This window comes from Trachypithecus francoisi, unplaced genomic scaffold (assembly GCF_009764315.1).
Source record: "Trachypithecus francoisi isolate TF-2019V2 unplaced genomic scaffold, Tfra_2.0 Lachesis_group12, whole genome shotgun sequence".
Taxonomy (NCBI): domain Eukaryota; kingdom Metazoa; phylum Chordata; class Mammalia; order Primates; family Cercopithecidae; genus Trachypithecus; species Trachypithecus francoisi.
In genome coordinates, this window is record NW_022681457.1 from 67,799,053 (window position 1) to 67,825,256 (window position 26,204).

At 56.4% G+C, this 26,204-nt stretch overlaps 3 protein-coding genes across 3 annotated transcripts; 2 read left to right on the forward strand and 1 right to left on the reverse strand.

The window, feature by feature from the left end:
* The first annotated feature begins 268 nt into the window (after nucleotides 1-268).
* PSMD8 (proteasome 26S subunit, non-ATPase 8) lies at nucleotides 269-10,458 on the forward strand. The gene is made up of 7 exons (XM_033226082.1): nucleotides 269-689; nucleotides 2,211-2,283; nucleotides 2,403-2,505; nucleotides 5,495-5,660; nucleotides 7,233-7,333; nucleotides 8,443-8,554; nucleotides 9,886-10,458. The coding sequence occupies exons 1-7, from the start codon at nucleotides 330-332 to the stop codon at nucleotides 10,021-10,023; spliced, it is 1,053 nt and encodes a 350-aa protein (XP_033081973.1). The 5' UTR covers nucleotides 269-329; the 3' UTR covers nucleotides 10,024-10,458.
* A 528-nt stretch (nucleotides 10,459-10,986) lies between these two features.
* GGN (gametogenetin) lies at nucleotides 10,987-14,751 on the reverse strand. The gene is made up of 4 exons (XM_033226080.1): nucleotides 14,655-14,751; nucleotides 14,441-14,502; nucleotides 12,052-13,959; nucleotides 10,987-11,162 (listed from the first exon to the last, which is right to left on the reverse strand). Exons 3-4 carry the CDS (start codon nucleotides 13,938-13,940, stop codon nucleotides 11,045-11,047), a joined length of 2,007 nt encoding a protein of 668 aa, XP_033081971.1. The 5' UTR covers nucleotides 13,941-13,959; nucleotides 14,441-14,502; nucleotides 14,655-14,751; the 3' UTR covers nucleotides 10,987-11,044.
* Nucleotides 14,752-16,760: 2,009 nt separating this feature from the next.
* On the forward strand, nucleotides 16,761-24,499 carry SPRED3 (sprouty related EVH1 domain containing 3). Its single transcript, XM_033226083.1, has 5 exons — nucleotides 16,761-17,180; nucleotides 18,650-18,818; nucleotides 18,916-18,998; nucleotides 21,333-21,476; nucleotides 22,168-24,499. The coding sequence occupies exons 1-5, from the start codon at nucleotides 17,004-17,006 to the stop codon at nucleotides 22,831-22,833; spliced, it is 1,239 nt and encodes a 412-aa protein (XP_033081974.1). The 5' UTR covers nucleotides 16,761-17,003; the 3' UTR covers nucleotides 22,834-24,499.
* The last annotated feature ends 1,705 nt before the right edge of the window (nucleotides 24,500-26,204 follow it).

A 26,204-nucleotide genomic window follows, 5' to 3' on the forward strand; every position in this document is an offset into this window, starting at 1 on the left:
AAAAAGAGACTGGAGAGGGAGCCCCAGGTACACATCCTAGCTGTTAGTCCGTTGGAAGGTTACCCAGCCTCTGTCTATAACACAGCTCTCCAAATGGCACGACATCGCCACCTTTTGGCTGGAGACGCTGCCGCGAAGGCGGAACCTTCAGGACAGCTACGTAGCGTCCCGAACACTCAGACTGAAGCCAGGGCAGCCATGTTCATTACTGGACCCGTGAGGTCGGTGGGGAGGGGGGCGGCGTTGAGACAGCTGTCATTTTCAGTTAGGGCAAAAGCCGACTTCCGGTCACCATCTTGAGTGACGACAGAGGCGGAGCTCCAACTGACATGTTCATTAAGGGCAGGGCTCCGAGGGCGCCACCTCGAGAGCGACGGCGGGCTACCCGTGGCGGGCGGAGGCAGGTTGTAGCCCCGCCCCGGGCCTTGGGCTCCACCTCTCGGCCCCACTTCCGCCGGGCGAGCGTCTGTAGGCGGCGTTGCCGTAAATCGGGCGGTCGGCTTGCCGCATCACGCAAGATGGCGGCCGCGGCGGTGAACGGGGCGGCAGGCTTCTCCAGCTCGGGGCCCGCGGCGACCTCGGGCGCTGTCCTGCAGGCCGCGACCGGCATGTACGAGCAACTCAAGGGCGAGTGGAACCGTAAAAGCCCCAATCTTAGCAAGTGCGGGGAAGAGCTGGGCCGGCTGAAGGTAAGGTTGGCAGGCCCAGGAAACCGAGTATTGCGGGCGTGGGGGGCGCTACGAGGTGTCTGGACCCAACCGAGTCCCGGGCCGCGGAATACACCTCGGTGCCAGCGAGACAGGCGGGCGGGGGGATCCGACGGGGCGAAAGATTTGGAGCAGCCAAAGTGGCGGCCCGGAGGGGGTCAAGAAGCGAGAGAGAACAAGGCGCGGTGGTTCACGCCTGTAATCGCAGCACTTTGGGAGGCCGAGGCGGGGGAGCATCACTTAAGCCCAGGAGTTCAAGATCAGCTTGAGCAACAAAGCGAGACTCTTGTCTCTACAATTTTTTTTTTTTTTAAGTGAGAGATGACTGGAATGGACCTACGCGGGCGTGGTGGGGGAATGATGGAAAGACTTGGGATGGCAGAATGAGTGAGGGGTTAGAGTTTTGGTGCTTGGAGGCTTAACTGGTCGGAGTGGCAGGACTGGGGTTCTTTCTTTTCCTGATGGTGGAGTACAGGCAAGACCAAGTGGGAAATGAGGACTGCCCAGAATGATAAAAGAATGAGGCTGAAAAGGTGGACTGTGTAGAGGGTGTGTGGTTAAGACCAGGCTGGGTTAGGATCTGAGAGATCTGGGGTTTAGGCTCGCATCTGTGGGGAGAGGGGGCAGCCTAGTTGTGAAGGCAGGACTGAACCTAGAAAAAATATTCTTACAAGTAGAGAACAAGAATACGGGGCTCAGAGTGCTTGAGACCAAGTATGTGTTGGGAGGGAGTATAAATCAGTGGCTTGGAACAAGCTGCTGAGTCTGCTAAGGAAAGATGTATGGGCTGAACTGTGTGGGGAGATTTGGACCTCCCCCTCCCAGATACAGATTTTGGGGATAGCCCATCTACCCCTTCCCCAATAGATGGTAGGGAAGATCAGCCACGAATGGAATGTGCTGGTGTCCCCCCGGCCGTGTGATTCCCCTGGGTCAGGCACTGAGTGTCCCTCCTTGTTTCCCCAGTGGGGCTATTAATAATTGTAATGTGATGTAATCTTTTTTTTTTTTTTTTTTTTTTTTGTTGAGACGGAGTCTTGCTCTGCCGCCCAGGCTGGAGTGCAGTGGCCGGCTCTCAGCTCACTGCAAGCTCCGCCTCCCGGGTTCACGCCATTCTCCTGTCTCAGCCTCCGAGTAGCTGGGACTACAGGCGCCCGCCTCGTCGCCCGGCTAGTTTTTTGTATTTTTTAGTAGAGACAGGGTTTCACCGTATTAGCCAGGATGGTCTCGATCTCCTGACCTCGTGATCCGCCCGTCTCGGCCTCCCAAAGTGCTGGGATTACAGGCTTGAGCCACCGCGCCCGGCCATGTGATGTAATCTTAAATGGGCATGTGTTGTGTGCTCAGGCCCTGTTCTGAGTGCTTTATGAAAAAGGACTCTTCATGAGTCAGGATGATGGTTAGCCCCATTTTCCAGGTGAGAGGAACAAAGCGTAGAGCAGGTAAGTCATCTGTGTTTGAATTCCCATCTTTTCTTTCTTCCCTCCCTCCCCTCCCCATCAGCTAGTTCTTCTGGAACTCAACTTCTTGCCAACCACAGGGACCAAGCTGACCAAACAGCAGCTCATTCTGGCCCGTGAGTGTCACTGGGGTTAGTGGGGGGTGATGATCAGGGGGTTATGGCAGGAATGGTAGCAGTGGTGGTTGGGGAAGAGACCACAGTCACTTCCTGAGAGCTCACTCTGTCACCCACAGGTGACATACTGGAGATCGGGGCCCAATGGAGCATCCTGCGCAAGGACATCCCCTCCTTCGAGCGCTACATGGCCCAGCTCAAATGCTACTACTTTGATTACAAGTGAGAATGGGTCCTGCCCCCAATTGGGGGGTGGTTGCATGGCAGCTCCTTTATCTCTGGAGCTCTGGCCACTTGGGTCCACTTTCTTCATCTGGGAACTCCTCCTGGCTTAGTTCTGTCCTCAGAACTAGGGTCAGGAGTTGGCTTGGAGGTCCTGAGACTTGGCTTGTGTGATCCAGGCTTGGAGGTCTCTAGTCAGTCTCCCCCTACCCATTCCCACACTGCACCCCCTCTGCCCAGTGGGGCTGCCATCACCTTTCACTTGTCCTGGCCCCAGCCTTGCCCCTCTGACTCAAACCCCCGTGGCAGCCAGCAGGATCATGTAACACTAAAATTTGACACTGTCTATACCCTGCTCAGAACCTGCATGTCTCTTCATGGTCCTCAGGCACAAGACCAAGTTCTTTCCTGTGGCTTCCAGTCCGGTCCCAGCTCTGACCCCTCTGCCTGTGCCTGCCCGTCCCAGCCCTTTCTCTCACTGGACTGTGAGCTTTCTAAAGGCAGAGCCTGGAACTGTCTCAGTTACTGCTGTGTCCCTTGCAGTGCCTACCACAGGGCCAGGCCCAGAACAGGGACTCACTGGATATGTGTTGAATGTAAAACTGAATGATACCTGCACAGATTAATGATTGGGAATTTGACGTCAGACGAACCTGGCTTTGAAATGTCCAGCGGCTTCCTGATTTTGAGGTCTTGGGCAAATGACTTTACCTCTCTCACTTTCCCCGTTAAAGTAGGGAGTGGTGGTTCTTTTATTTATTTATTTTTGGAGATAGGGTCTTGCTCTGTTGCCCAGGCTGGAGTGCAATAGTGCAGCCATGGCTCACCACAGCCTTGACCTCCTGGGCTCAAGCGATGCTCCTACCTTAGCCTCTCAAGTAGCTGGGGCTACAGGTGCACACCACCACTCCTGGCTCTTTTAATTTTTTGTAGAGATGGGGGGGGGTCTCACTTTGTTGTCCAGGCTGGTCTTGAACTCCTGGCCACAAGTGATCCTCCTGCCTTAGGCTCCCAGATTGTTGGGATTACAGGTGTTGAGTCATTGCACCTGACTCCAATAACTTTTTTTTTTTTGAGATGGAGTTTCACTCTTGTTGCCCAGGCTGGAGTGCAATGGTGTGATCTCGGCTCACCACAACCTCCGCCTCCCAGGTTCAAGTGATTCTCTTGCCTCAGTCTCCGAGTAGCTGGGATTACAGGCATGCACCACCACACGTGGCTAATTTTTGTATTTTTAGTAGAGATGGGGTTTCTCCATGTTGGTCAGGCTGGTCTCGATCTCCTGACCTCAGGCAATCCGCCCGCCTCAGCCTCCCAAAGTGCTGGGATTACAGACGTGAGCCACCATGCCCGGCCAGTAACTTTGTTTTTTTTCTTTTTTTTTTTTTTTGAGATAGGAGTCTCACTCTGTCACCCAGGCTAGAGTGCAACAGTGCGATCCTGGCTCACTGCAACCTCCACCTCCCATGTTCAAGTGATTCTCCTGCCTCAGCCTCCCTCAGCCTCCTGAGTAGCTGGGATTACAGGCGCCCGCCACCACGCCCAGCTAATTTTTGTATTTTTAGTAGAGACGGGGTTTTGCCAGGTTGGCCAGGCTGGTCTTGAACTCCTGACCTCAGGTAACCCACCCGCCTCAGCCTCCCAAAGTGCTGGGATTATAGGCGTGAGCCACCGCGCCTGGCCAGTAACTCTTAATGTAATTATAGCTAACACTTTGTGTTTATTTGGGCCAGGTATTGTTCTAATCACCTTACCTGGGTTGAACCATTTAGTTCACTTAACCCTTGTTCATTCAACCCATCTCTACAAAATGGATACTGTGAGGCCAGGCATGATGGCACATGCCTGAAACCCCAGCACTTTGGGAGGCTGAGACAAGAGGATCGCTTGAGTCCAGGAGTTCCAGACCTGCCTGGCCAACATGGCGAAATCCTGTCTCTACAAAAAATACAAAAAAATTAGCTGGACATGATGGTGTGCACTTGTAGTCTCAGCTACTTTGGAGTCTGAGGTGGGAGGATAGCTTGAGCATGGGAAGTTGAGGCTGCAGTGAGCCTGAGTGACAGAGCGAGACCCTGTCTTGGAATTGGGAACAAATAAAAGGGCCGGGTGTGGTGGCTCACAGTGTAATCCCAGCACTTTGGGGGGCTGAGGTGGGTGGATCACGAGATCAGGAGTTCGAGACCAGCCTGGCCAGCATGGTGAAACCCCGTCTCTACTAAAAATACCAAAACTTAGCCAGGCATGGTGGCATGTGCTTGTAGTCCCAGCTACTTGGGAGGTTGAGTCAGGAGAATCGCTTGAACCCGGCAAGCAGAGGTTGCAGTGAGCCAAGAACGCACCATTGCACTCCAGTCTGGGCAACAGAGAGAGACTTCTTCTCAAAAATAAATAAATAAAAGGATACTGTGGTGATACCCAGTTTATATTTTGGGAAACTGAGGTTGTCATTTCACTGAAGTGAGGTCACTCACTTGGATCAATATGACTTGTTTTTTTTTTTTTTTTTTTTTTTTTTTTTTTTGAGGCGGAGTCTCGCTCTGTCGCCCGGACTGGAGTGCAGTGGCCGGATCTCAGCTCACTGCAAGCTCCGCCTCCCGGGTTTACGCCATTCTCCGGCCTCAGCCTCCCGAGTAGCTGGGACTACAGGCGCCCGCCACCTCGCCCAGCTAGTTTTTGTATTTTTAGTAGAGACGGGGTTTCACCGTATTAGCCAGGATGGTCTCGATCTCCTGACCTCATGATCCGCCCGTCTCGGCCTCCCAAAGTGCTGGGATTACAGGCTTGAGCCACCGCGCCCGGCCAATATGACTTGTAAGTGACTTATTCATGCATCTTTGGGCCACAGTTTCCTCATATGAAAATCCGGGACCTGATACCTCTTCAGGGAGATGCATGGGGCAGTCGTGAGAATTCCTGGAGCGTGGGGTAGAGGGCTCGCTAGGCCTCTAAATCCTCCTTACCCTGCTTCCCCGTCCCACGTCCACAGGGAGCAGCTCCCCGAGTCAGCCTATATGCACCAGCTCTTGGGCCTCAACCTCCTCTTCCTGCTGTCCCAGAACCGGGTGGCTGAGTTCCACACGGAGTTGGAGCGGCTGCCTGCCAAGGACATCCAGACCAATGTCTACATCAAGCACCCTGTGTCCCTGGAGCAAGTGAGACGGCAAGGGGCGGGGGAGGACCTGGCCAAAGTGGGTGGTGCAGGGGTGGCCTCAGGAGGGCTTTCCTGAAGGAGTGGCCAGGGTTCACCCATCTTTCCACCCATGGACCCATCCTCTTGTTTGTCCAACAAATACTGAGTCCCATCTGTGTGCCAGGCACTGTGGGAGGTTGTCAGACTGTGCAGTGAGCCAAGCAGGTGAAATTCGTGATCTTGTGGTGATGACATTGGGGTGCAGAAGCAGATAGTAAGCCCGAAGAGTAAGTGGCCTGTGCAGTCTGTCAGATGCTGAGTACTGTGGAGAAAAGGCAGGAAGGAGGGTGGAGAGGCAGGGACGGGGTAACATTTATCTCGGGGAGTCAGAAGGCCTTACTGAAAAGGTGAAATTGGAGAAAGACTTGAAAAGGGTGAGGAACTGGCTCATGCCTGTAATCCCAGCACTTTGGGAGGCTGAGGCAGGAGGACAGCTTGAGCCCAGGAGTTCAAGACTGCAGTGTGCTATGATCATACCACTGTATTCTAGCCTGGGTGACAGTGAGATTCTGTCTATATTTAGAAAATAAATAAATAAAAACAAATTTTTTAAAGAAAGGGGTGAACATGCACAGTGGCTCACGCCTGTAATCCCAGCACATTGGGAGGCCGAGGTGGGTAGATCATCTGAGGTCAGGAGTTCGAAACCAGCATGGCCAACATGGTGAAACCCCATCTCTATAAAAATATAAAAATTAGCCGGGTGCGGTGGTTGGTGCCCGTAATCCCAGCTACTTGGGAGGCTGAGACAGGAGAATCGCTTGAACCCAGGAGGCAGAGGTTGCAGTGAGCCAAGATTGTGCCACTGCACTCCAGCCTGGGCAACAGAGCAAGACTCTATCTCAAAAAGAAAAAAGAAAAGAGTGAGGAACTGAACCCTGTGGACAGCCAGGCAGAGGGACCAGCCAATCCAAGTGTCTTGAGGCAGCACCATGTCTGCTGTGTTAGAGGGACAGCCAAGAAGGCGGTGTTTTTGGAACAAAGGGAGCAGGGCCAGGGCAAGGCCTTAGGACCTAAGGTTGGGAAGTTGTTCCTGGAGCTGACGTTTTATGGGAGGATTTGGTCAGTAGGGAGAGGATGGGAGAGAGAGCAGTTAGGGCAGGCAGCACAGTTCATACAAAGGTGTACAGGGATGAGCCTGAGGTGGAGCCAGCCCTGTCTCCCTCCTGGAGAATAGATGGATAATTGGACAGTAGATGAGATAATGAGATGCCAGCGCAGAGCAGGCTTGGGGAGAGGGAGGGAGGGAGGAAGGGGGTTGGGGGCAGAGAGAGAGAGTCGTGTGTGTGTGTGTGTGTGTGTGTGTGTGTGTGTCTGTGTGTCTGTCTGTGTCTGTGTGTGTCTGTGTGCATAAACCAGCAAGGGCTTTCTGGAAGAGGGGGTACCCAGGGAAGGGGTGTGGCTGTGTGGCAAAGGGTGTTCTGGCAGGGTAGGGATTACAGGGGCACTAGGAGTATGATGAGGCCCACACAGGTAGGGCCCTTTGCAGCGTCCTCTTCATTCTCTTCTCTTTCTCCTTTCCCGGTCTCTGCAGTACCTGATGGAGGGCAGCTACAACAAAGTGTTCCTGGCCAAGGGTAACATCCCCGCCGAGAGCTACACCTTCTTCATTGACATCCTGCTGGACACCATCAGGTGTGGGGGGGGCCCGGGCCCTGTGGAGTTTGGAAAGAACTTGGGCTTGAGCCAGAGAGCTTTGAGTCTGAATCTCATTCCAGCCACTGGTTGTCTGGGCAGGCTAGGTGTGTTTCTTATCCTCCTAGCACCTCAGCTCTCCTTTTCAGTGAATTGGGCCTGGTTGTGGGATTGTGGATAACAGCTCTCATCTCACCGCCCTTGGCTGTTGACACGTGTGGCCACGTGTCAAACCTGAGCATGGGCTTGGCTCAGCAGGCAGGGACTGTGTGGCCTGTCTTAGCCCATCTTCCGTCCTAGACACCCATCCAGTGAGTCAAGAGACTTCACCGGCCACTGAAACTGTGGACCCTTCAGTTTCCCCTTCTCTAGAATGGGTTGACCAAATCCCAGCAGCCCCTTGGGTTGCTGTGTGCACAAGTGACATCCCACGGGCAGGTGGATGTGACATACAAATCCCTTGAGGAGTAAAAGGGTGTTGAAGGGGTGGCCGAGCTGGTTCACTAGGGCAGAGCACCAGATCAGAATGAGTTTCTGTGCCTTAGGTGGCAAAGGTGAGCCCAGAGGCATTTGAGTGAGGAGTGGTGGCCAGTACCACTACCCACCACGTGGCCTAAGTGATGTCGGAGGCACCCCTCCCTGTCACTGGCTTTTCCCCAGAGCTAACCCCCTCCCTCACTATAGCGACTTAATTCCTTGCTCTTTTTCTACTTTGGTGGTGTTCATGGTGCCTCTTGATGGGTACAAGGAACCCCTCAGGATCTATGAAGCGGGGTGCAGCACCCTGGTGATGGGTGTTATGAGAAGAGGTGCCCTCATGTGAATCCCAAGCTGGGTTTCAGAGCTGAAATCATGTGGCTGGCAGTGAGAGTCAGAGTGTGGGCCCAGGAGTCGGAGAGTTCAGTGGGGATCTCCTGTGGCCCTTGCTTGCTTTGTGAGTCTGGTCAAGTTTCTCCCGCTCTGAGCCTTGATGAATAAAATAGGGCCCCTCACATTCCTGCCATCAGTGCTGAACTCCAGGGTCAGAGCTGACATGTGTCAGGTTTGGGGGAACAGGTCCTGGGCGGTTGTCGATGCTCAGTAATGAGGAGCTTCTCATCTTCCCCCAGGGATGAGATCGCTGGGTGCATCGAGAAGGCCTACGAGAAAATCCTTTTCACTGAGGCCACCCGGATCCTCTTCTTCAACACACCCAAAAAGATGACCGACTACGCCAAGAAGGTGGCTGGGGTACAGGGCAAGGGGCCGTGGGACCAAGGGGTGAAATCACTAACAACAGTGTGGGGTGGCTTAGAGGGACACTGGAACAAGACTGCTCAGGTTTAAGTGCGTGACTCTAGGCAAGCTGCCAAAGCTCTCTGAGCCTCAGTTTCTCTATCCACAGAATGGGGCTAGATACATAGGATGAGCTTAGCGCTGGCACCAGCTAGAAGTGGGCAGAGGTGGGCGCTGCATGCATGTTGGCTGCTGTCTTTATCAAAATTTCTTAGAGGTGGCAGCTTTTTCTGCAAGACTTTGCTTCATTTGGTCTCAGGCATTTGAGCACGAGCAATGCTTGGTGTTGCAATAGGAGGGCCGGGACCAGGCTATGGAAGGTGAAATTGGGTGGACGCAGTGGCTCACGCACACTGAGGTGGATCTTCCCACCTAGGCTCACTCTGGGAGGCTGAGGTGGGAGGATCACCTGAGGTCAGGAGTTCGAGACCAGCCTGGTCAACATGGTGAAACCCCATCTCTACTAAAAAATACAAAAAAATTAGCTGGATGTGGTGGCGGGTGCCTGTAATCCCAGCTACTTGGGAGGCTGAGGCAGGAGAATTGCTTGAACCCAGGAGGCAGAGGTTGCAGTGAGCCAAGATCACACCATTGCACTGCAGCCTGGGCGACAGAGTGAGACTCCGTCTGGGGGAAAAAAAAAAAAAAAAGAAGGTGAAATTGAATTTGAGTGATGGTGACAGCTGAAACTATCACTCGGCCAGGCGCGGTGGCTCAAGCCTGTAATCCCAGCACTTTGGGAGGCCCAGACGGGCGGATCACGAGGTCAGGAGATCGAGACCATCCTGGCTAACATGGTGAAACCCTGTCTCTACTAAAAAATACAAAAAAAACTAGCCGGGCGAGATGGCGGGCGCCTGTAGTCCCAGCTACTTGGGAGGCTGAGGCAGGAGAATGGCGTAAACCCGGGAGGTGGAGCTTGCAGTGAGCTGAGATCCGGCCACTGCACTGCAGCCTGGGCGACAGAGCGAGACTCCGTCTCAAAAAAAAAAAAAAAAAAAAAGAAACTATCACTCGGGCCAAACACTATCCTCCGTGCTTTAAAGGTGTTGATTCACCAAATCCTCACAGTCGACCCAGAGAGGTGTGTAATTAGGGTCCCAGTGTCAACACAGAGAAACTGAGGCACAGAGGTGAAGTTACTTGTCAAGAGTTGGGGTAGAGTAGGGTTGGTGAGAAAAGACAGTATAGGACATGTGGGCAAGTGCTGGCTCCATAGGGTGAGGACGGAGCCTTTGTGATCACCCTACCCATCTCTGATCCCTCCTTTCCTGCAGCGAGGGTGGGTCTTGGGCCCCAGCAACTACTACAGTTTTGCCAGCCAGCAGCAGAAGCCGGAAGACACCACCATTCCCTCCACAGAACTGGCCAAACAGGTCATCGAGTATGCCCGGCAGCTGGAGATGATCGTCTGAGCCCACCGGGCACTGGGTGGGGCAGGGCATGAGTTATTTAAAACAGTTACACTGCAGGGTTTCGTCCAATAAAGGTGGATTGACATTCCCTCTTCCAGGCCCTTGTCTCCCCAGTTGGGATGGCAGAGAGACAAGTTCTTATCTCTGAAGAACTTGGAGGTTTTGGGGCGCTCAGGGGTTGGAGATAACACCCTCCAACTGGGTAAGCCTCTGTTTGGTGGGCATTGCTCAGGGCCTCAAACACAGATGCCCACTGTAGGGCCCCAGCAGCACTGTGGCCTGCAGGAGGGCATGGCCCCAGGTAGGGGGACTGTTCTAGCCAGCTGTGGACACAGGAATGCTGGGCCAGGGTACCAGATTTTTTCAACAAAGCGGGTGAAGTGTCCTATTAAAAAGAATAAATGTTGGTGATGAATTAAACGATTTTTCAAATGATATGTGAAATGGAACCCGTCTGTAGGCTGCCAGTTTGAGCCCTGTGCGGAACAAAAGGTGTGGGCCCTGGTGTGGGCTTGTGGCTCCCACCCTCCCTGAGCCGGCGTGTGATTGAGGACCTCCCCGCACACCCCTCAGCCTAGGTTTCCTGCCTTGACATTCTGGGGAAGGTGTTCAAGGTGCAGGGTCCAAATCTGGCTGAATCCCTTGTGGGATGTGGAAATTTCACAAGTGTTCCAGAGTTAGTTTTCCCAACTTTAAATGGGAATGATCACTCCTTTGCAAAGTGGTTTGTGCTGAGCCTGTGAGCTTGGTACCAGGTCAGCTCGGAATTGGGGCTTATGGATTGAGGGGAATCAGATCCCCCCTGCCCTGGGCCCATCAATCTGAGTGCTGGGTGAATGGAACCTCAGTTATTGCTGCTCTGGTCCAGCCTCCCGATTGTTCCCAAGATGTGCTTTAATGGTGAGCCTGCCCTGCTGTACCCTACCCACTACCTTGGCAAGTGATTGACAGGCTGCTGGCATCTGGATTGGTTATTTTATTGTCATGGAGGGAAAGGTGGAGAGTGTTGAGCCGACTGCACTCAGTTGGAATGGGTGGCCTGCAGGTCGTAGTGCTCCAGCCCGGCCACCAGGGAGCCGGCCAGCTTGATGGTGGCAACCCAGGGTGGCTCGCCCAGGTGGTTGGTGGGTGTGCTCAGCCTAAGGGGGAGGATAGAGTCAGCAAAGCCCGGCAATGTGACCAGGCCCCTAGCCCTTGTAGGGCCTCCCTGTCCCCATATGAATAAAGAAGCTTCTGAAGGCCATATTGGAATATCCCAAAGGCATTTTAGGGCAGGGCTGTGTCCACCTAATAGGAAAGGGAGCTGAGGACTGGAGAGTGTACATAGCTAAGCCTCAAGAGGTCCAGGGCAGTCTCCCAGTGGTTCAGCATTCCCAGGAGCCAGGATCAGACCCCAGTGGCCAGATCTGGTGATTCAGTGTGGGTAGGGGGTAGCTGGAGGATGCAGTGTCCCCTTTGGATGAGGGACTCAGGAGGAGCCTCCCCAGCACAAGAGCTGGGACATCAGTGCCCTCTGGTGGCAGAAGCCTTGAGTCCCAGAGTCAGGAGAAGTTGCCAGAGGCTAGAGGGGTCAGGAGTCCAGGGCTGCCACTGTGGCCAGTAACGTTGGAGGCCTGCATCTACCCCCATTTGGTTCCAGGAAGACAGTCATCTCACCCCCATCCCTGAGTGGCCTGGGATGTGGTCCTCCTTGATACCCTCAAGGACAGGGTCAAGGCAGTGTATAGGGTCAGGCCAGCTGGGACCAGCCTCCCTCTCTGATGGCTCCAAGAGAAGTACAGGAGGGCCAAGAATCCACTTAGGTATTGGATGCCATAGGGCTGGGCCAGGGTGTCCCCTTTCCCGTCAAAGGTCAGCATGGGATCAAGGGTCCTCTTGGTCCTGAAAGGTGGAGCTCAGCTAGGTTTGAGATGTGGTGGAGAGGAAGGACACGGGTCATTCTAGGGTCAGGAAACCAAAGGGTTGAGTAGGACTCTATCCAGCAGTCTGGGGTTCGGCACCCTCGGGTCCCTTCTCCCCTCCTCTCACCAGGCAGAGACGTTGCGTGGCAGGCGGCGATGGTGTGGCTGGTGGCGGCAGTAACACTTGCAGGGACAGGAGTTAAGCACCTGGAAGGGCGGCCAGTGGCGCGCAGCGCGGGTGTTAGCTGCCCCAGTCTGAGAGGCCCCGCTGCCACCACCCCCTCCACCGCTGCTGTCTGGCACTGTAGCTGTAGCTCCTTCACGAGGACCATCTCCAAGCAAGCCATCTTCACGGGTTGCGCCCCGGGCTGCACGGGAACCCTTGTTCCTGCGCGTGCGGGTCTTGATGGGTGCACCCGCGGGTGCGGGCGCGGACACAGGCGGCGAGGGCTCAGCCATGGTGGGAGCTGGGGATGGGGATGGGGCCGGGGCCGGGGCCGGGGCCTGGTCGGCGGCTAAGGCTGGGGGCAGAGCAGGGGCTAGGGTGAGAGCCAGGGCTGATGCCTCGTGGCCCAGGCCCGGGGTGAGCGGGGGAGCCACCGGCAGCGGCGTTGACTGGAGCGCTGGTGGCTGCAGTGTGGGCGGCGGTGTGAGCGGTGGCGCGGGTGGTGGCGTAGGCGGTGGCAGCGGTGGTAACTCCTGCAGGCCTGGAGGCCCCGGGCGCATGGGCTCGCCAGTGGGTGCCGGGAAGATGAACATAGGCGGCGCCAGTAGGGCAGGTGCGGGCCTCCGGGGCCCGGGAGCTGAGTGCATCTGCCCTGGTGGTGGCGGAGGGGAGCCCCCAGGCCCAGAGAGTGCGGCCGCACGCCCTCGCGGCGCCCTGATGCCTCCGCCAGCCCCGTTGAAGCGGAAGTGGCGTTCAGGACCGTCGGGAGCGCTAACCCAGTCGAATTTGGGCTTTGAGCCTGGGAAGGTAGTGTAGGGTGGCGGCGGTAGGGCTTGGGCTTGGGACGCAGGCGCTGAGGGAGGAGCACAGCACCCTTCGCCGTCTCCATCACCTCCCTCAGCTTCTTGTGCCCCTCGAGGAACCTCTCCCAAGGGGCGAGCGGCTCCAGGAGGCAGGGGCCCCTGCTTCAGGACCTCGGCGTAAGAGATGGCACCCGAGGCAGCGAAGAGGCCGCCGCCTCCGCCGCCCCCGAGCGAAGCTTTGGCTGCTAAGGAACTCGAGGCTGCCGGAGGGGCCAAAGAGGGCCCCGACTTGAAGGTGATTTTACACAGCAGGCTCAGGCCGGACTCGGAAGCCGCAGGCTGGGCCATTTCGCCTTCGCCCGCCTGGGGAGGCGCCCCTCCGCTAGCCCTGCCGGCCGTCTGGCCCTGGCTGCCCGGCCCAGCCTGACTTTCTGTGGGGGTTGAGGCAGGTGTGGCCAGAGCAGGAGTGATTCTGCGGTCCGCCGGCTGCCGTTCAGAAGGTAATGGTGGTGGCGGCTTCCAAGGCTCCAGGGGCGGCGGAAATTGGGATGGGGCCCTCGGGACAGGGTATTTTACGGATAGTTGCCGGGGCGGCGGCGGCGGCGGCGGCGGAGGCGGCGGCAGCGGGCGGAGGCTCGGAGGGTCGCCCTGGCCGCGATGGCTCGCCTCCAGCTGGCTCCGGATCCGGGGCACTGGAGTGCCCGCGGGCTTTTGCCATTTAGACGGGCCGGGCAGCAGGGTCCCCGCGGGGGCTGGGGGTGGTGCAGAGACCGTGGCCGCCTCTTCAGGAGGGGGCATCACTGGAGAGGGCCGTTCTAAGGTGAGGGGCAGGGTCGAGGGTGAGGCCTGGGGCTCCCGGGGTACCAGGAGTCCCGGGGGTGCGGAGCTGCCAGGGAACCAGACACCCAGCCCGCGAGTCAGGCGCATGGCCTGGGAGGTCATCTCGGGCTCCACCAGGGACGTCCGGCGGGAGTCGGGGGCGCGGTCCGAGGCCTGCTCTTTTCGGGAGCCCCCAGCCGCCGATGGCTCCGACTGCACGTTCCCCATTTCTGACGGAGCTGGGAGACTGATCAGAAAAACACGCCAGTCAGCCTGCCAGGGCCGTGGGGACCCTACGAGGCTGGCTGTACTTGATCTAATGCGTCCGCACCGGCCCCGCCCCTGTTCTCCACGATCCGATCAGGCCCAAGTCCTTAGGTATCACTCCTATTCCTCGACCCTCGATACTCACGCCTTCTTTCCCATGTCCCCAACACAGCTGCTGTTCAGACACTTCAGTACCTGCCCCATTATGTACTAAGGTTCCATGCCTGTCCCCTTGGCTGGTCATGCTGATCCCTCAGTCCTCTCCTCTAACTCTCTGACTCCTCGCCTCTCTCTAGATCACCTGGGTCCCGCCCTCTTCCCAGACAGCGGCAGATCCTCAGGTCTCACCCCTAAAACTCTTCCCGCGCCAGGTCTATCTACTAGCTGGCATCCACACTCGAGCTCCACCCCTGTCCCCAAGCTCCGCCCTGGCCCCGCCTCCGCCCCAGGAGCCCACTCACCGAGTCCTCCAGCCGACCAGAGTTCAGACAGCGGCCCCCTGGGCCCGGGGCAGGGCAGGGAACTGCCGTAGCAGAAAATAACCGAAAAGAACGGGGGTGCGGGTGAAGGCAAGTGGGCGAGACAGCGAGGGCGGACCCCGAGATCTAGGCCCCGCCCCTGGAGCTCGAGGCCCCGCCCTCCTGCGAGCCCGCGGGAGCCCGGCCCCTTACGAACCTGGGTCTCCCCTTGAAATACTCCGTGGTCTTCTTCCTCGCCCCCCGGCCTTCTAGTTCTAAGCTGCACCCCTTTGGGTTGTTCTTCTTAGCCCCTCCCCTTTAGAATGCTCCGCCCCTTCCTTATTCCCTCCTGAGGCCCCGCCCACGCGAACACCCATGCGTCGCTCCTCCCCTTTGGACCTCTCTCATCTGCCCCGCCCCTAAGGCAATTTACCTCTAAGCTCCGCCTTTTTAAGACCCGGCAACATCGTTTCCCAAGACCCTCTCCTCGCCCCGGCGCGCCAAGAAGGCCCATCCACCGTGGGCCCGCCCCTTCCGTGACGCACGCACTAGTCCTCGCCTTCAGCATCCAAACCTCGTTAAACCCAGGCCCTCCAACCCCACCCACATGTGAAGGCTCCCCTCACGCCCCACCCCTTATCGAACCCTGCCAGGCACTCAGCCCCTCCCATTTCGAAGCCACAGCGTAGACCACCGCCTCTTTAGAACCTTGAGACCAGTCCCTGTCCCTGCCCCTGTCCCCTCCTCATAGCATTAGAGACCAATGGCGCAGATGGGTGGAAAAGTGGGGGATCCCCTCTGGATCTTAAGAAAATGGGGGCTGGGGGGTTGCTCTCTAGAGCTAGTGCCGGGCTCTAGGACCCAGCAGGCAAGTAAGCCCGCCTCGCTCTTACCCCTCCCCCAGCCGCCCCTTCCCCCCCCCCACCCGTCTTCCAGGTTCCCCCTCCCTCCCCCCTCGCCCCGGCTCCCGGTGCCCGTCTCCAGCGCCGCCGGAGCCAGCGAGGGAGCTGGAACGAAAAGGAGGAGGAGGAGGCCGCGTCGCCGCCGCTCGGAGCCCGGCCGGAGCCTCGCAGGCAGGTGCCGAGGGGGGCGAGGGGGCGGGGGCTGACAGACTGCCTGCCCCGATGAGGGGGCGGCCAGGACCGCGCTGCGCCTTCTGCCCACCCAGGCGCCCCCCAGGCCCCAGCTGGGAGGACTAGGGAGTGGGGACCCCTCAAACTGCGCGGCAGCCATTCGGGGTACCAATCTTCATTTGGGGGGTCTGGACTTTCTCCGAGGAAGCCCCATTCACAAAATTCCGTCCTGGACCCTCACCATTGAGGAACGCTGAGGACCACTCCCCCCGCGGGGGACACAGGATGTGTGGGGAGCATAGGACACCCTGAAATCCCAGTGTCCCATTACAGCTAGGCCCTGGGGGGACCCCTGCCCTCGTTCCCTGCTTCACCTGTTGTCGGGGGAGGCGGGCGGACAAAGGAAGCAGCGTCACGTGACTGCTCATTCACAAAATCCCATCCCATTGAGAAAAGGGGGCTGGGGCGCTGCGGCCGCCCCTTCCCCTCCCGAAGGGCCGGGGAAACCCAGCAGCCTGCAGGTGGGGGAGGGGGCTAGAGCTCGTCTGGGTCCCTAAGGTTGGGACACCAGGGTCCCTGTGCTGGGTGGCAGTGAGGGGCTGGACACTGATCCCGATTACTGGGCGGAGGGCTACGTCCCCTGAGCTGGGGGGCGGGGTAAAATGGTTCTGAAGGATGCTGGGGCTGGGGGGCGGGAAGGGAAGAGGGAGGAAGGATCAATCTCCCCCCCAATCCCATCTTTCCCCCCGGCTTCCCTCGGCTGGGGCCTGAGGGAGCAGCCTTGATTTTTGTGAATGAAATGCTCTCTGGCTGTGTCTTCGGTCGCCGGTTTCTGACTTCCTCTGCCTCCATCTCCCTCTGAGCCTCTCTTTCTGGCCATTTCTGGTTCTCTCCCTGTTCCCTGCCCATCTCCCGTTGCTGGGTGACTCAGTGAGCTTTGCATCCGGTCTCATTCATAAATCCGGGAAGGGGTGGGGGGGGGAAAGAGCCTGGGTTTCTCACCCAGCCTGTGACCTGGACGACAGGGTGCGGAGGCAGGGTTGGGAGAACGGGAGCTGAGTTGATGGGCCCAGAGAAAATATATATGCGCAGGCACCCAGCTGTGAGGGGGAGCACTGGGTGGGGCTGTGGGTATGTGCTGAGGGAGGAGAAGGGGGTAATAGGGATGAGCAGGAGGGGGAGGGGAGTGCAACACCAGGGCTGTGGGGGTGGGGACAGAGAGATGGGGGAAAGGTGGGTACAGAGAGAAAGGGCAGACATGGAGAAGAAGATAGAGGTGGGAGAGAAGAGAAGGCATGAGGAAGAAAGGAGCCATGTGGAAGAAGGTGGCCATGGGGTTGAAGGTGGGTATTGCTAGCTTAGGGTGCAGTCGACCCAGATGTGAGAGATAAAGTTGGAGGGGAGATGAGGGTTAGGGGAACATTCCATGGGAGAGCAGGATTTGAGCTCATGACTGTGTTGTCCCTGTCCTTCCCCCCACCTCCTGCAGGTACATGGTGCGGGTCCGAGCTGTGGTGATGGCCCGAGATGACTCCAGTGGGGGCTGGCTGCCTGTGGGGGGCGGGGGCCTCAGCCAGGTGAGCGTGTGTCGGGTCCGAGGGGCCAGGCCCGAGGGGGGGGCCCGCCAGGGGCACTACGTCATCCACGGGGAGCGCCTCCGGGACCAGAAAGTGAGCCACCCTGGGGCATGCAGGGAGGGTAGGGACCTGGGGAGGGAGGGGAGTGGGGCTGGTGTATGGAGCAGAGGTCAGGTTGCCTCCCAGCCTAGGAATCAAGCTGGAATGTGAAGTTTGGGAGTGAATATCTGTCCTGTAGATAAGAGTTGGGAATTGCAGGATACATGGGGTGTTAGGAGGGTCCTGTCCACTGCCACTTCCAGCCAGACTATCACAGCAGCCTCCTCGTTGTCTCCCTGTACTGCTCCTGCTCCTGCTCCCCGCTCCAGCCCCCTGTCTGGTCCACGGGGGCACTGCCTCCCCCCACTCCCCAACTCAGACCATGTCCCTCCTCTGTTCAAAACCCTCCACCTTGCTCAGAGATCCTCAACACCAGGCCCTACACCACCTGGCCCTTGTCTGCCCTAAGTATAGGGAAGCATTTGCTGGGGTCCATTTGAAAGTGTCAGAGACGGGTGACAATTCTATACATGGGTTCAGCAGGAATAACTGGGCTGTCTGGCACAATGTGGAGGGACAGTGTTGAAGTTTCAACTAGGGATGCAGTAGAAAGATATGGATTGTGTGAAAGGCTTGGGGGAAAGGTTTTGTTTCGGAACAGGAGTCAGTGGGGGCATTTGAAATGGATTGAAGGAATACAATAATACTAAGCAAGGATTTGAGGGAACATCAATAGGGTGTTCGCTAGCATCTGAGGGGGAATCTGTGGAAGTTTAATAAGACTATTTTGGGGTAAGCACTGGATACAGTGCCTATATAATCCCAGCCACCTATGAGGCTAATGCAGGAGGATTGCTTGAGCCCAGAGTTTGAGACCAACCTGGGCAACACAGGGAGAGCTCATCTGGAAAAAAAAAAAAAAAAAAGAGAGAGAGAACATTTTTGGGTAAAGTTTCCAGAGATTATTATTAGAAGAGGATGAACAATAATATTGTGAGATGTTCAGTAAAGTCTGGGAAGTATTTTTGAGTCAGAGCGGGGATGCTGGGTTATCAGAAAGGGGTTAACAGTGTTTGGGGGCATTCAGTAAGATTCGGGGTTTCTACAGGGGTATCAGCGGGAGGTATTAGGAAAATACAGGGATTGAGAAAATATTTGCGCATCGGAGGTGTGTTCAGTAAAACTGGGCGTAGCTGGGTGTGGGGGTTCACGCCTGTAATCCCACCCAGCACTTTGGGAGGCTGAGGCGAGAGAATCACTTGAGATTGGGAGGTTGATTCTGCAGTGAGCCCTGATGACACCATTGCACTCCAGCCTGGGTGACAGAGTAAGACTGTTTCAAAAAACAAAACAAGTAAAACTGGGGAGTCGTATCAGCATTGATCAGGGTTCAGGGTTACGCCTAGGGCTGGTGACCTAGGTGTAAGAAGACACTAGGGTATGCATGAGGGCTGGTGATGGAGGAGATGTCACAGGCATATCTGGGTTGGGGTATCTGACCCTGCTCTCCTCGTGCCCCTCAGACGACCTTGGAGTGTACCCTGAAGCCAGGCTTGGTTTACAACAAGGTGAATCCCATCTTTCACCACTGGAGCCTGGGTGACTGCAAGTTTGGACTGACGTTTCAGAGCCCTGCAGAGGCTGATGAGTTCCAGAAGAGCCTGCTGGCTGCGCTGGCCGCGCTGGGTCGAGGTGAGCAGCCCAGGTGGTGTGCACTGGGGGCTGGCCTGGGAGCGGGAGGAGAAGCTGGGCTCAAGGAACTCACTCTCTGCCTCTCTCCCTTCCCCAGGCTCACTCACCCCCTCCTCCTCCTCCTCCTCTTCCTCCTCCTCTCCTTCCCAGGATACTGCAGAGACCCCCTGCCCTCTGACGGTGAGTGTCCAGCATGCCTCTCTGCTGGGAGGGCAGGGGTTTTGATTCTATGAACATTCTTGAGCACCTACTGTGTAGCAGGCACTATGCCACATGCTGGGGACACAAAATTGGGCCCGAACTATGAGTGTCAATTCAATCCCAGTTATTCTAGTCTTTCTGCCCTGTCATGATTCACACATTCATTCAAGGGTCCTTATTGTGCACCTTTTGTATATCAGACAGTGTTTTAGGCACTGGGTTACATCAGTGAACAAAAAGTTCCTTTCCTCCTGGAGCTTCTATTCTAGTGTGGAAAGGCAGAAAATTGAAAAAATATATAAACAATAAAAATGAATAAATATTAAAAGTAAATGGATGAACAAATTAATGACAACCCCATGCTTCCAGTTACTCAGGCTCTAAACCTTGGAGTCATCCCTGACTCCTCTTATCTTTATGCGTCTCATCTCATCTGTCAGCAAATATTGGTTCCACTTTCCAAACCATCACAATCTGCCTCCAACCTGGTACCGTCCAAACTCATCTCCCAACTGGACCATCTCAATAGCTTCTCACTGTCAACTCCTTCCCTCCCTCCCCTACACACAGCCAGAGGATCCCTATCAACGGCTGAGTCAGATCATGCCCCTCCCACACTCGGAACCCTCTCAGGGCTCCAGCTCAATCAGGTAAAGGACAAAGTCCTTACAGTGGCATATGAGATCCCATGCCATGTGGTCCTGTGTGTCTGGTCCCCTTGCTTACTTGGCTCTAGCCACACAGCCGCCTGGCTCTTACTCTAACATGGCAGGCACAGTCCTGCCCCAGCGCCTCTGCACTGGCTGTTGCCTGGAACACTCTTTCACAGATTTCCTTGTGACTCGTTCCCTTGTTTCTTTCAGGGCTTTACACAAATATCAACTTCTCAGGTAGGGCCTCCCTGAGTATTTAAATTTAAGTATTCCATTTAAAATTGCAATCTATCAATGCCCTTTGTCTAGTGCTATTTTTTTCCCATGTTCTAAAGCATTTTCCTTATTTCCTTTCTGAAAATACTATTATCTTTTTTCTTTTCGAGACAGTCTCGCACTGTCGCTCAGGGTGGAGTGCAGGGGCACGATCTTGGCTCACTGCAACCTCCACCTCCCGGGTTCTAGGGATTCGTCTGCCTCAGTCTCCCAAGCAGCTGGGATTACAGGTGCCCAGCTAATTTTTTATATTTTTAGTAGAGATGGGGTTTCCCTATGTTGGCCAGGCTGGTCTCAAACTCCCGACCTTGTGATCTGCCCGCTTTGGCCTCCCAAAGTGCTGGCATTACAGGCATATTTCTCGGCCTATTTTCTTCTTATCTATTAGTTTATGGTCTATCTCCCATGCTAGAATGTCAGCTTCAGGCCGGCAAGGATCTTTTGTTGGTTTCTTGCTGTGTCTCCAATGCCTGAAACAGTGCCCGGCACACAGTTAAGTGTTTAGTAAATATGTGTTGAATAAACTGAATGAATGAATGCACATAATATTGGGTGCAATTTGGCACTTGCTGGAAACCATGGGAGTTACCGAAAACACCTGCAGGAACAAAATTGATTCCCTGGGCAGAAAAGCGGGGGGATTCCAGGGTCATGGGAGATGAAGTGGGGCCACAACGGTTGCAGACAGTTCCCGTGCATCGAGCACTTACCCGGGAAAGATGCTCTGCTGTCCAGGCACCCTCTGGAATCTGCACAGTGGTCTTTGTGAGTCTGGCACGTTGTGGGTGCTCAATGAATGTCTATTGAAGGCAGTGTGCAGATGAGGTAGGAGTTATGCCCAAGTGACAGAAAGGAAGCTAAGGGTCTGAGAAGTCATGTTTCGGCTAGTTTCAGAACAGAGGCTGGTTTGCATGGGAAGGGGAGCACTCAGAGTGGGTGGGACTGCCCCAATAAAAGTGTGGGGCTGGGAGTGAGAGAGGAAGGCAGCTGGCGGCCCTGGGGAGACGGGTTCTGAGAAGCGGGAAGACCATTAGATGTTCCGCAGGTTTGGCGAGCTGGTTAGATCAGGAAAAGAGTTCCACAAAAATAATAATAAGCATTTCCAGTTCTCCCAGTACTTCAGGCATGTGCTGTGCCCTTGACGGTGGCCCTAACCGCATCCTTATGAATAGGTACTCTTAGGATCCCCGTTTTACAGAGGAGGAAACTGAGGCTCCAAGAGGTGAGCTCACTTGCCGGAGGTCACACAACCAGTGACAGAGCCAGGGTTTGAACCCAGGCCTTCCTGGTCGCAGAGCCCTCGCTCTCAATGGGAGGGGTTCTATGTGAGGGCTTCGGCTGTGCGGGGGCGTGTCCCCGCTCTGAGACAGCCAATCTCCTTCAGTCCCACGTGGACAGCGACTCCTCCTCCAGTCACAGCCGCCAGGAGACGCCTCCCAGCACCGCTGCGGCCCCCGTCGTCACGATGGAGTCAGCTTCAGGCTTCGGGCCGACCACACCCCCCCAGCGCCGCCGCTCCTCGGCTCAGGTGCGACCTGGGAGCCTGAGGCTCCTGGGAGAATGGGGCGGTGCACTTGGGACCCAAAGGGAGCGGGAGCCATGGCCCAGGGGGGTGAAAAACCACAGATTCCAGGGTATGGCTGACCTGATAACTGGGTGGGACTGGGAGAAAGCGGCGGGGAAATAGGGAGAGGCTTGGAGGCCTGGGTTTCTAGGAGGCTTGGGTGCGGGCTTCCCGAGTTTCCTTGTGCTCTTGGAGATTTTGAGGGGTTCCGAAGTCCAGAGAGGTTTAGGACCATTTTCAGAGTGTATATTTGGGGAACTCCTGGAAGAAGTCTGTTAAATTAACGAGGAGGGTGGGCGAGTCGGTACCCAGGAGGGTAAAAGGGGCCCAGGAACCAAACTCCTGCGCCTTTAAGGAGATGGCTGGGTCCAGAACCTCTGGATCTCGAGGTGGAGGGGGCTGGGAGCTGGGGCTCTTGGATCTTAAGAGAGGACAGGACTGGGAACCTTCGGCCTCTGGGTCCTGAAAGGTGTGGGGTTGGTGCGTGGATTCCTCTGTCTGTCCCTGGAGAAAAGTGGGGATTGAGGGACCTTGGGAGAGAAGCAAGCTGGGGTCTTGAAAATCTCAATCCCAGACCCAAGAGTGCGCTAGGGAACTGGATCCTTGAGGCCGAGACTGGGATGGATTCTGATCTCTTTGTCCCTTCGTCCTGCAGAGCTACCCGCCGCTTCTACCGTTCACGGGGATTCCGGAGCCCTCAGAGCCCCTGGCAGGGGCAGGGGGCCTGGGGTGGGGCGGCCGCGGCTACGAGGATTACCGGCGCTCCGGGCCACCCGCGCCCCTCTCCCTGTCCACCTGCGTCGTGCGCTTCGCCAAGACCGGCGCGTTGAGGGGCGCTGCCCTGGGGCCCCCAGCGGCACTACCTGACCCTTTGACCGAGGCTGCGCCCCCAGCGCCCCCAGCTCGCCCACCTCCCGGCCCGGGCCCAGCCTCTGCGCCTGCCAAGGCCTCCCCTGAGGCGGAGGAGGCAGCGCGCTGCGTGCATTGCCGCGCGCTCTTCCGCCGCAGAGCAGACGGGCGTGGCGGCCGTTGCGCAGAGGCCCCGGACCCGGGTCGCCTCCTGGTGCGCCGTCTGAGCTGCCTGTGGTGCGCCGAGAGCTTGCTCTACCACTGCCTGTCGGACGCCGAGGGCGACTTCTCGGACCCGTGCGCCTGCGAGCCGGGCCACCCGCGCCCCGCCGCGCGCTGGGCCGCTCTGGCCGCGCTCTCCCTGGCAGTGCCCTGCCTCTGCTGCTACGCGCCCCTGCGCGCGTGCCACTGGGTCGCAGCGCGATGCGGCTGCGCCGGCTGCGGAGGTCGCCACGAGGAGGCTGCGCGGTGAGGACGGCCTGGTGGGTCCCCTAGCCGGCCCGAGGACCCAAAATTGAGGGTCCAGGACCCCGGACTCCGTTCGGACCTAAAACCCAAACCTAGGCACATCCGGAACTTGGAGCTTGAGTTTGGATTGAGAGATCTCAGACCTGGAACCTGGAACCCAAACCTAGGACTGAGAGACCCCAGCCCCAGCTTCATTGGGATGTGTGTTCAAGAGGTCCCAGGCGTACTGAGTTCTGGCGTTCCCCCACCCCCACATCCCAGGAGGAGGCTCCAGGCGTCCCCATACTTTGCATCTCAGAAGGGCCAGGGAGTGCATAGATCTCGGAAAGGGCAGGTCCCTGTTGAAATGAACGACATAGACCCCCGTCACGCCTGGCACCATGTCCCTCAGATTACAGCCCCACAATTAGTCAGGACTTGCCCATACCTGACTCTGCCTTTATTCACCTCCCAGATCAGATCTTGAGACCATAGGACCTAGAGTCACCCCCAAACAGTCCCTGAATGTTCACCTAAGACCTGGTGCCCCCACATCTGAGACACTCTCATAGTCTCAGGACCCCTGAGACAGCAGGACCCCTGGGACAGTTTCAAACAGAGTTTGAAACTCTGTTATGCTCTGGAATCTCCAGATGCTGCCCCAACATCTACTCACAACTGAGTGCCCACAGACCTGGCCTCCAATCCAGGAACACTGAAGTCTAAGATGTCCAGGGAACCCCCAGACACCCTAGGACCCCGGACTCTTATGATGCACTGAGTGCTCGGATATGCTCAAACACGAGATGTTCTCTTACCAAAATGACTTGGGATACCCATCCCAGAGCCCCCAAGATCCACATATCAGATACCAAGATGCTCTGGAAGCCAGGGATCAAAGACCTCCATAGGTCCACCCACCCCAAAGCCAGGGTTCTCAGGAGCTTTGGATATCATTTATAGGACTCAGAGCTGCCTGGTGCCCTCAGATGTGCCACTGAAGGCTACCAACACCTCAGGGCCCGAGATACTGGTCTCGAGTTCTCAAATAGCCCTCTCGCAGTTCCTCCTGGACCTGGATTTTGAGACCCCAAATGTCCTGGAATCTTCAGCTTCTTTCTATCCACAGATTCCCCACCCCTTAAGGGCTGGGAATCCAGCTCCCAGAAGAGGGGATGCTCATGGCGACCCAGACCTCTGACCCCCTTGGCCCTCAGCCCCTGAGTGACCCCAGGGTACTTTAGGAGCACTGGATCCAATACCCTAAAGGTGCCACTGACCCCCAAATGCAAGGCTCAAGACCCTACAACATTGGGATTGTTCCTGATCCAAGACCTTCATCCCTCCAAACCAGAGGCATTCAGATTTGAGGTGCCCCAAGACCCTAGCACCCTCAGACCTCTCTAGCCTGATGAACCCCAAGATGCCTCTACATCCGATTCCCCCAGCCCCACTTGTCCATCCTTGGAGACCTGCTGCCCCTTGAATCCTGCCATCCATAGGCCCCCAAAACTCCAAGGTTCCAGACTCTGGAATTCTAGTCCCAAGGATCCCGGCCCAAGCCCCCAGCAATCCTCAGAATTACCCCTTTATCTTAGGGTGAGATCCCTTCCATTTGGCACTCATTGTAGGACAACCCAGGGTGGGGCGCAGTGGCTCATGCCTTGTAATCCCAGCACTTTGGGAGGCCAAGGAAGGAGGATCGCTTGAGGCCAGGAGTTTGAGACCAGCCTGGGTAATGTAGTGAGACCCTGTCTCTTAAAGAAAAAAAAAAGGGGCCGGGCGCGGTGGCTCAAGCCTGTAATCCCAGCACTTTGGGAGGCCGAGACGGGCGGATCACGAGGTCAGGAGATCGAGACCATCCTGGCTAACACGGTGAAACCCCGTCTCTACTAAAAATACAAAAACTAGCCGGGCGAGGTGGCAGGCGCCTGTAGTCCCAGCTACTTGGGAGGCTGAGGCAGGAGAATGGCGTAAACCCGGGAGGCGGAGCTTGCAGTGAGCTGAGATCCGGCCACTGCACTCCAGTCCGGGCGACAAAGCGAGACTCCGCCTCAAAAAAAAAAAAAAGAAAAAAAAAGAACCAACTAGGAGCTCCATCACTGTCATGTCTAGGACCCAGCATTGTCACAGATGATTATGCAGAGTCTTCATTAAGTGAAGGCACACAGCCCAGGGTTTCGAGGAGCTGGAAATCACACCAGTCTGCTGGCCATGCTGTGCCCTTGGAAATGTGTGCCATGGAACCTTTCAGGCTAGCTATGGCTCTGCTGTCCCACAGCCCCCACCCTTGCAGATCTTCCTTCAAGTTCAACCTTAATTCCTAGTCCAGGTTCGATTTCCGCCTTTTATGTTCTGCCCCTCCATTAACCCCTTCTCTTCCTATTTATTTATTTGTTTGTTGGTTTGTTTGTTTGTTTGTTTTGAGACAGAATCCCACTCTATCACCCAGGCTGGAGTTCTGTGGCACAATCTCGGCTTACCACAATCTCCCCCTCCCAGGTTCAAGCCATTCTTCTGCCTCAGCCTCCCAAGTAGCTGGGATATCAGGCACATGCCACCACATCCGGCTAGTTTTTTGTATTTTCAGTAGAGATAGGGTTTCACCATGTTGGCCAGGACTCCTGACCTTGTGATCCACCTGCCTCAGCCTCCCAAAGTGCTGGGATTACAGGCGTGAGCCACTGCGCCTGGCTCTCTTCCACTTGAGAGTTAGAAGTTGCTTCAGGAAGTTTGAAAGCCTGTTTTGGGGCCCGCTGAGTCTCTTCTGTGCAGGGGGGGAGTGCCACAGGCTTTTTTTCCCCCAAGTGAAATGGGACTTCCAGTGGATTGAAGATCTGGTGTCCTGTATGGGGGCATCAAGGTCTTGGAGCAAGACAGTCTCAATGTTGTGTGGGCTTGGGACCTGCATCTGGCCCCAAGCATCTGGAACTGTGCACTTAACCTTTCTTCATTACCCAGACTTGGATGGCCTTGCTGGGGTTCAAGGGATAGGTCCTCTGTCTCTTCCTTTAAATTATTAACTATTTATTACATCCGGAACCTGTGAGATTCAGCACTCCCAACCAGACCCTGGGATGGGTGAGAGAAAAGCGGGGGTGTCTCTCCCCTCCCCACTCTGCCCAGCTCTCATCACTGTCAGACCCACCAGAGCTGAGGGTAGAGGGATTGGGGGCTGTGGCAGCCTGGGTTCCCATGCCCCTCTCTGTGCCTCGGTCTCCCCCCTTCCGTGGTGGGCAGGGGGGAAGCTCCATTCTTAACCTACCTCGTTTTGGGGAGGGGTGGGACGGGGGACCAGAGTGCTGTACGGTGCTGTGGGATCTGCAGATGAAGCGGTGGGGGCTGGGGAAAGTTCCCCTGGCCACCACTTCCCAGCAGCGCCTCTCCCGGGTCCCC

Excerpts from the sequence above, each read along its gene's own strand:
- GGN (XM_033226080.1), bottom strand. The coding sequence starts at position 13,940 with ATGGGGAACGTGCAGTCGGAGCCATCGGCGGCTGGGGGCTCCCGAAAA. Across the intron at positions 11,163-12,051 it reads CCACGCAACGTCTCTGCCTG|GCTGAGCACACCCACCAACC; the intron begins GTGAGAGGAGGG and ends CCTCCCCCTTAG.
- PSMD8 (XM_033226082.1), top strand. The coding sequence starts at position 330 with ATGTTCATTAAGGGCAGGGCTCCGAGGGCGCCACCTCGAGAGCGACGG. Across the intron at positions 690-2,210 it reads AAGAGCTGGGCCGGCTGAAG|CTAGTTCTTCTGGAACTCAA; the intron begins GTAAGGTTGGCA and ends CCTCCCCATCAG. Across the intron at positions 8,555-9,885 it reads TGACCGACTACGCCAAGAAG|CGAGGGTGGGTCTTGGGCCC; the intron begins GTGGCTGGGGTA and ends CCTTTCCTGCAG.
- SPRED3 (XM_033226083.1), top strand. The coding sequence starts at position 17,004 with ATGGTGCGGGTCCGAGCTGTGGTGATGGCCCGAGATGACTCCAGTGGG. Across the intron at positions 18,999-21,332 it reads AGACCCCCTGCCCTCTGACG|TCCCACGTGGACAGCGACTC; the intron begins GTGAGTGTCCAG and ends AATCTCCTTCAG. Across the intron at positions 21,477-22,167 it reads GCCGCCGCTCCTCGGCTCAG|AGCTACCCGCCGCTTCTACC; the intron begins GTGCGACCTGGG and ends TTCGTCCTGCAG.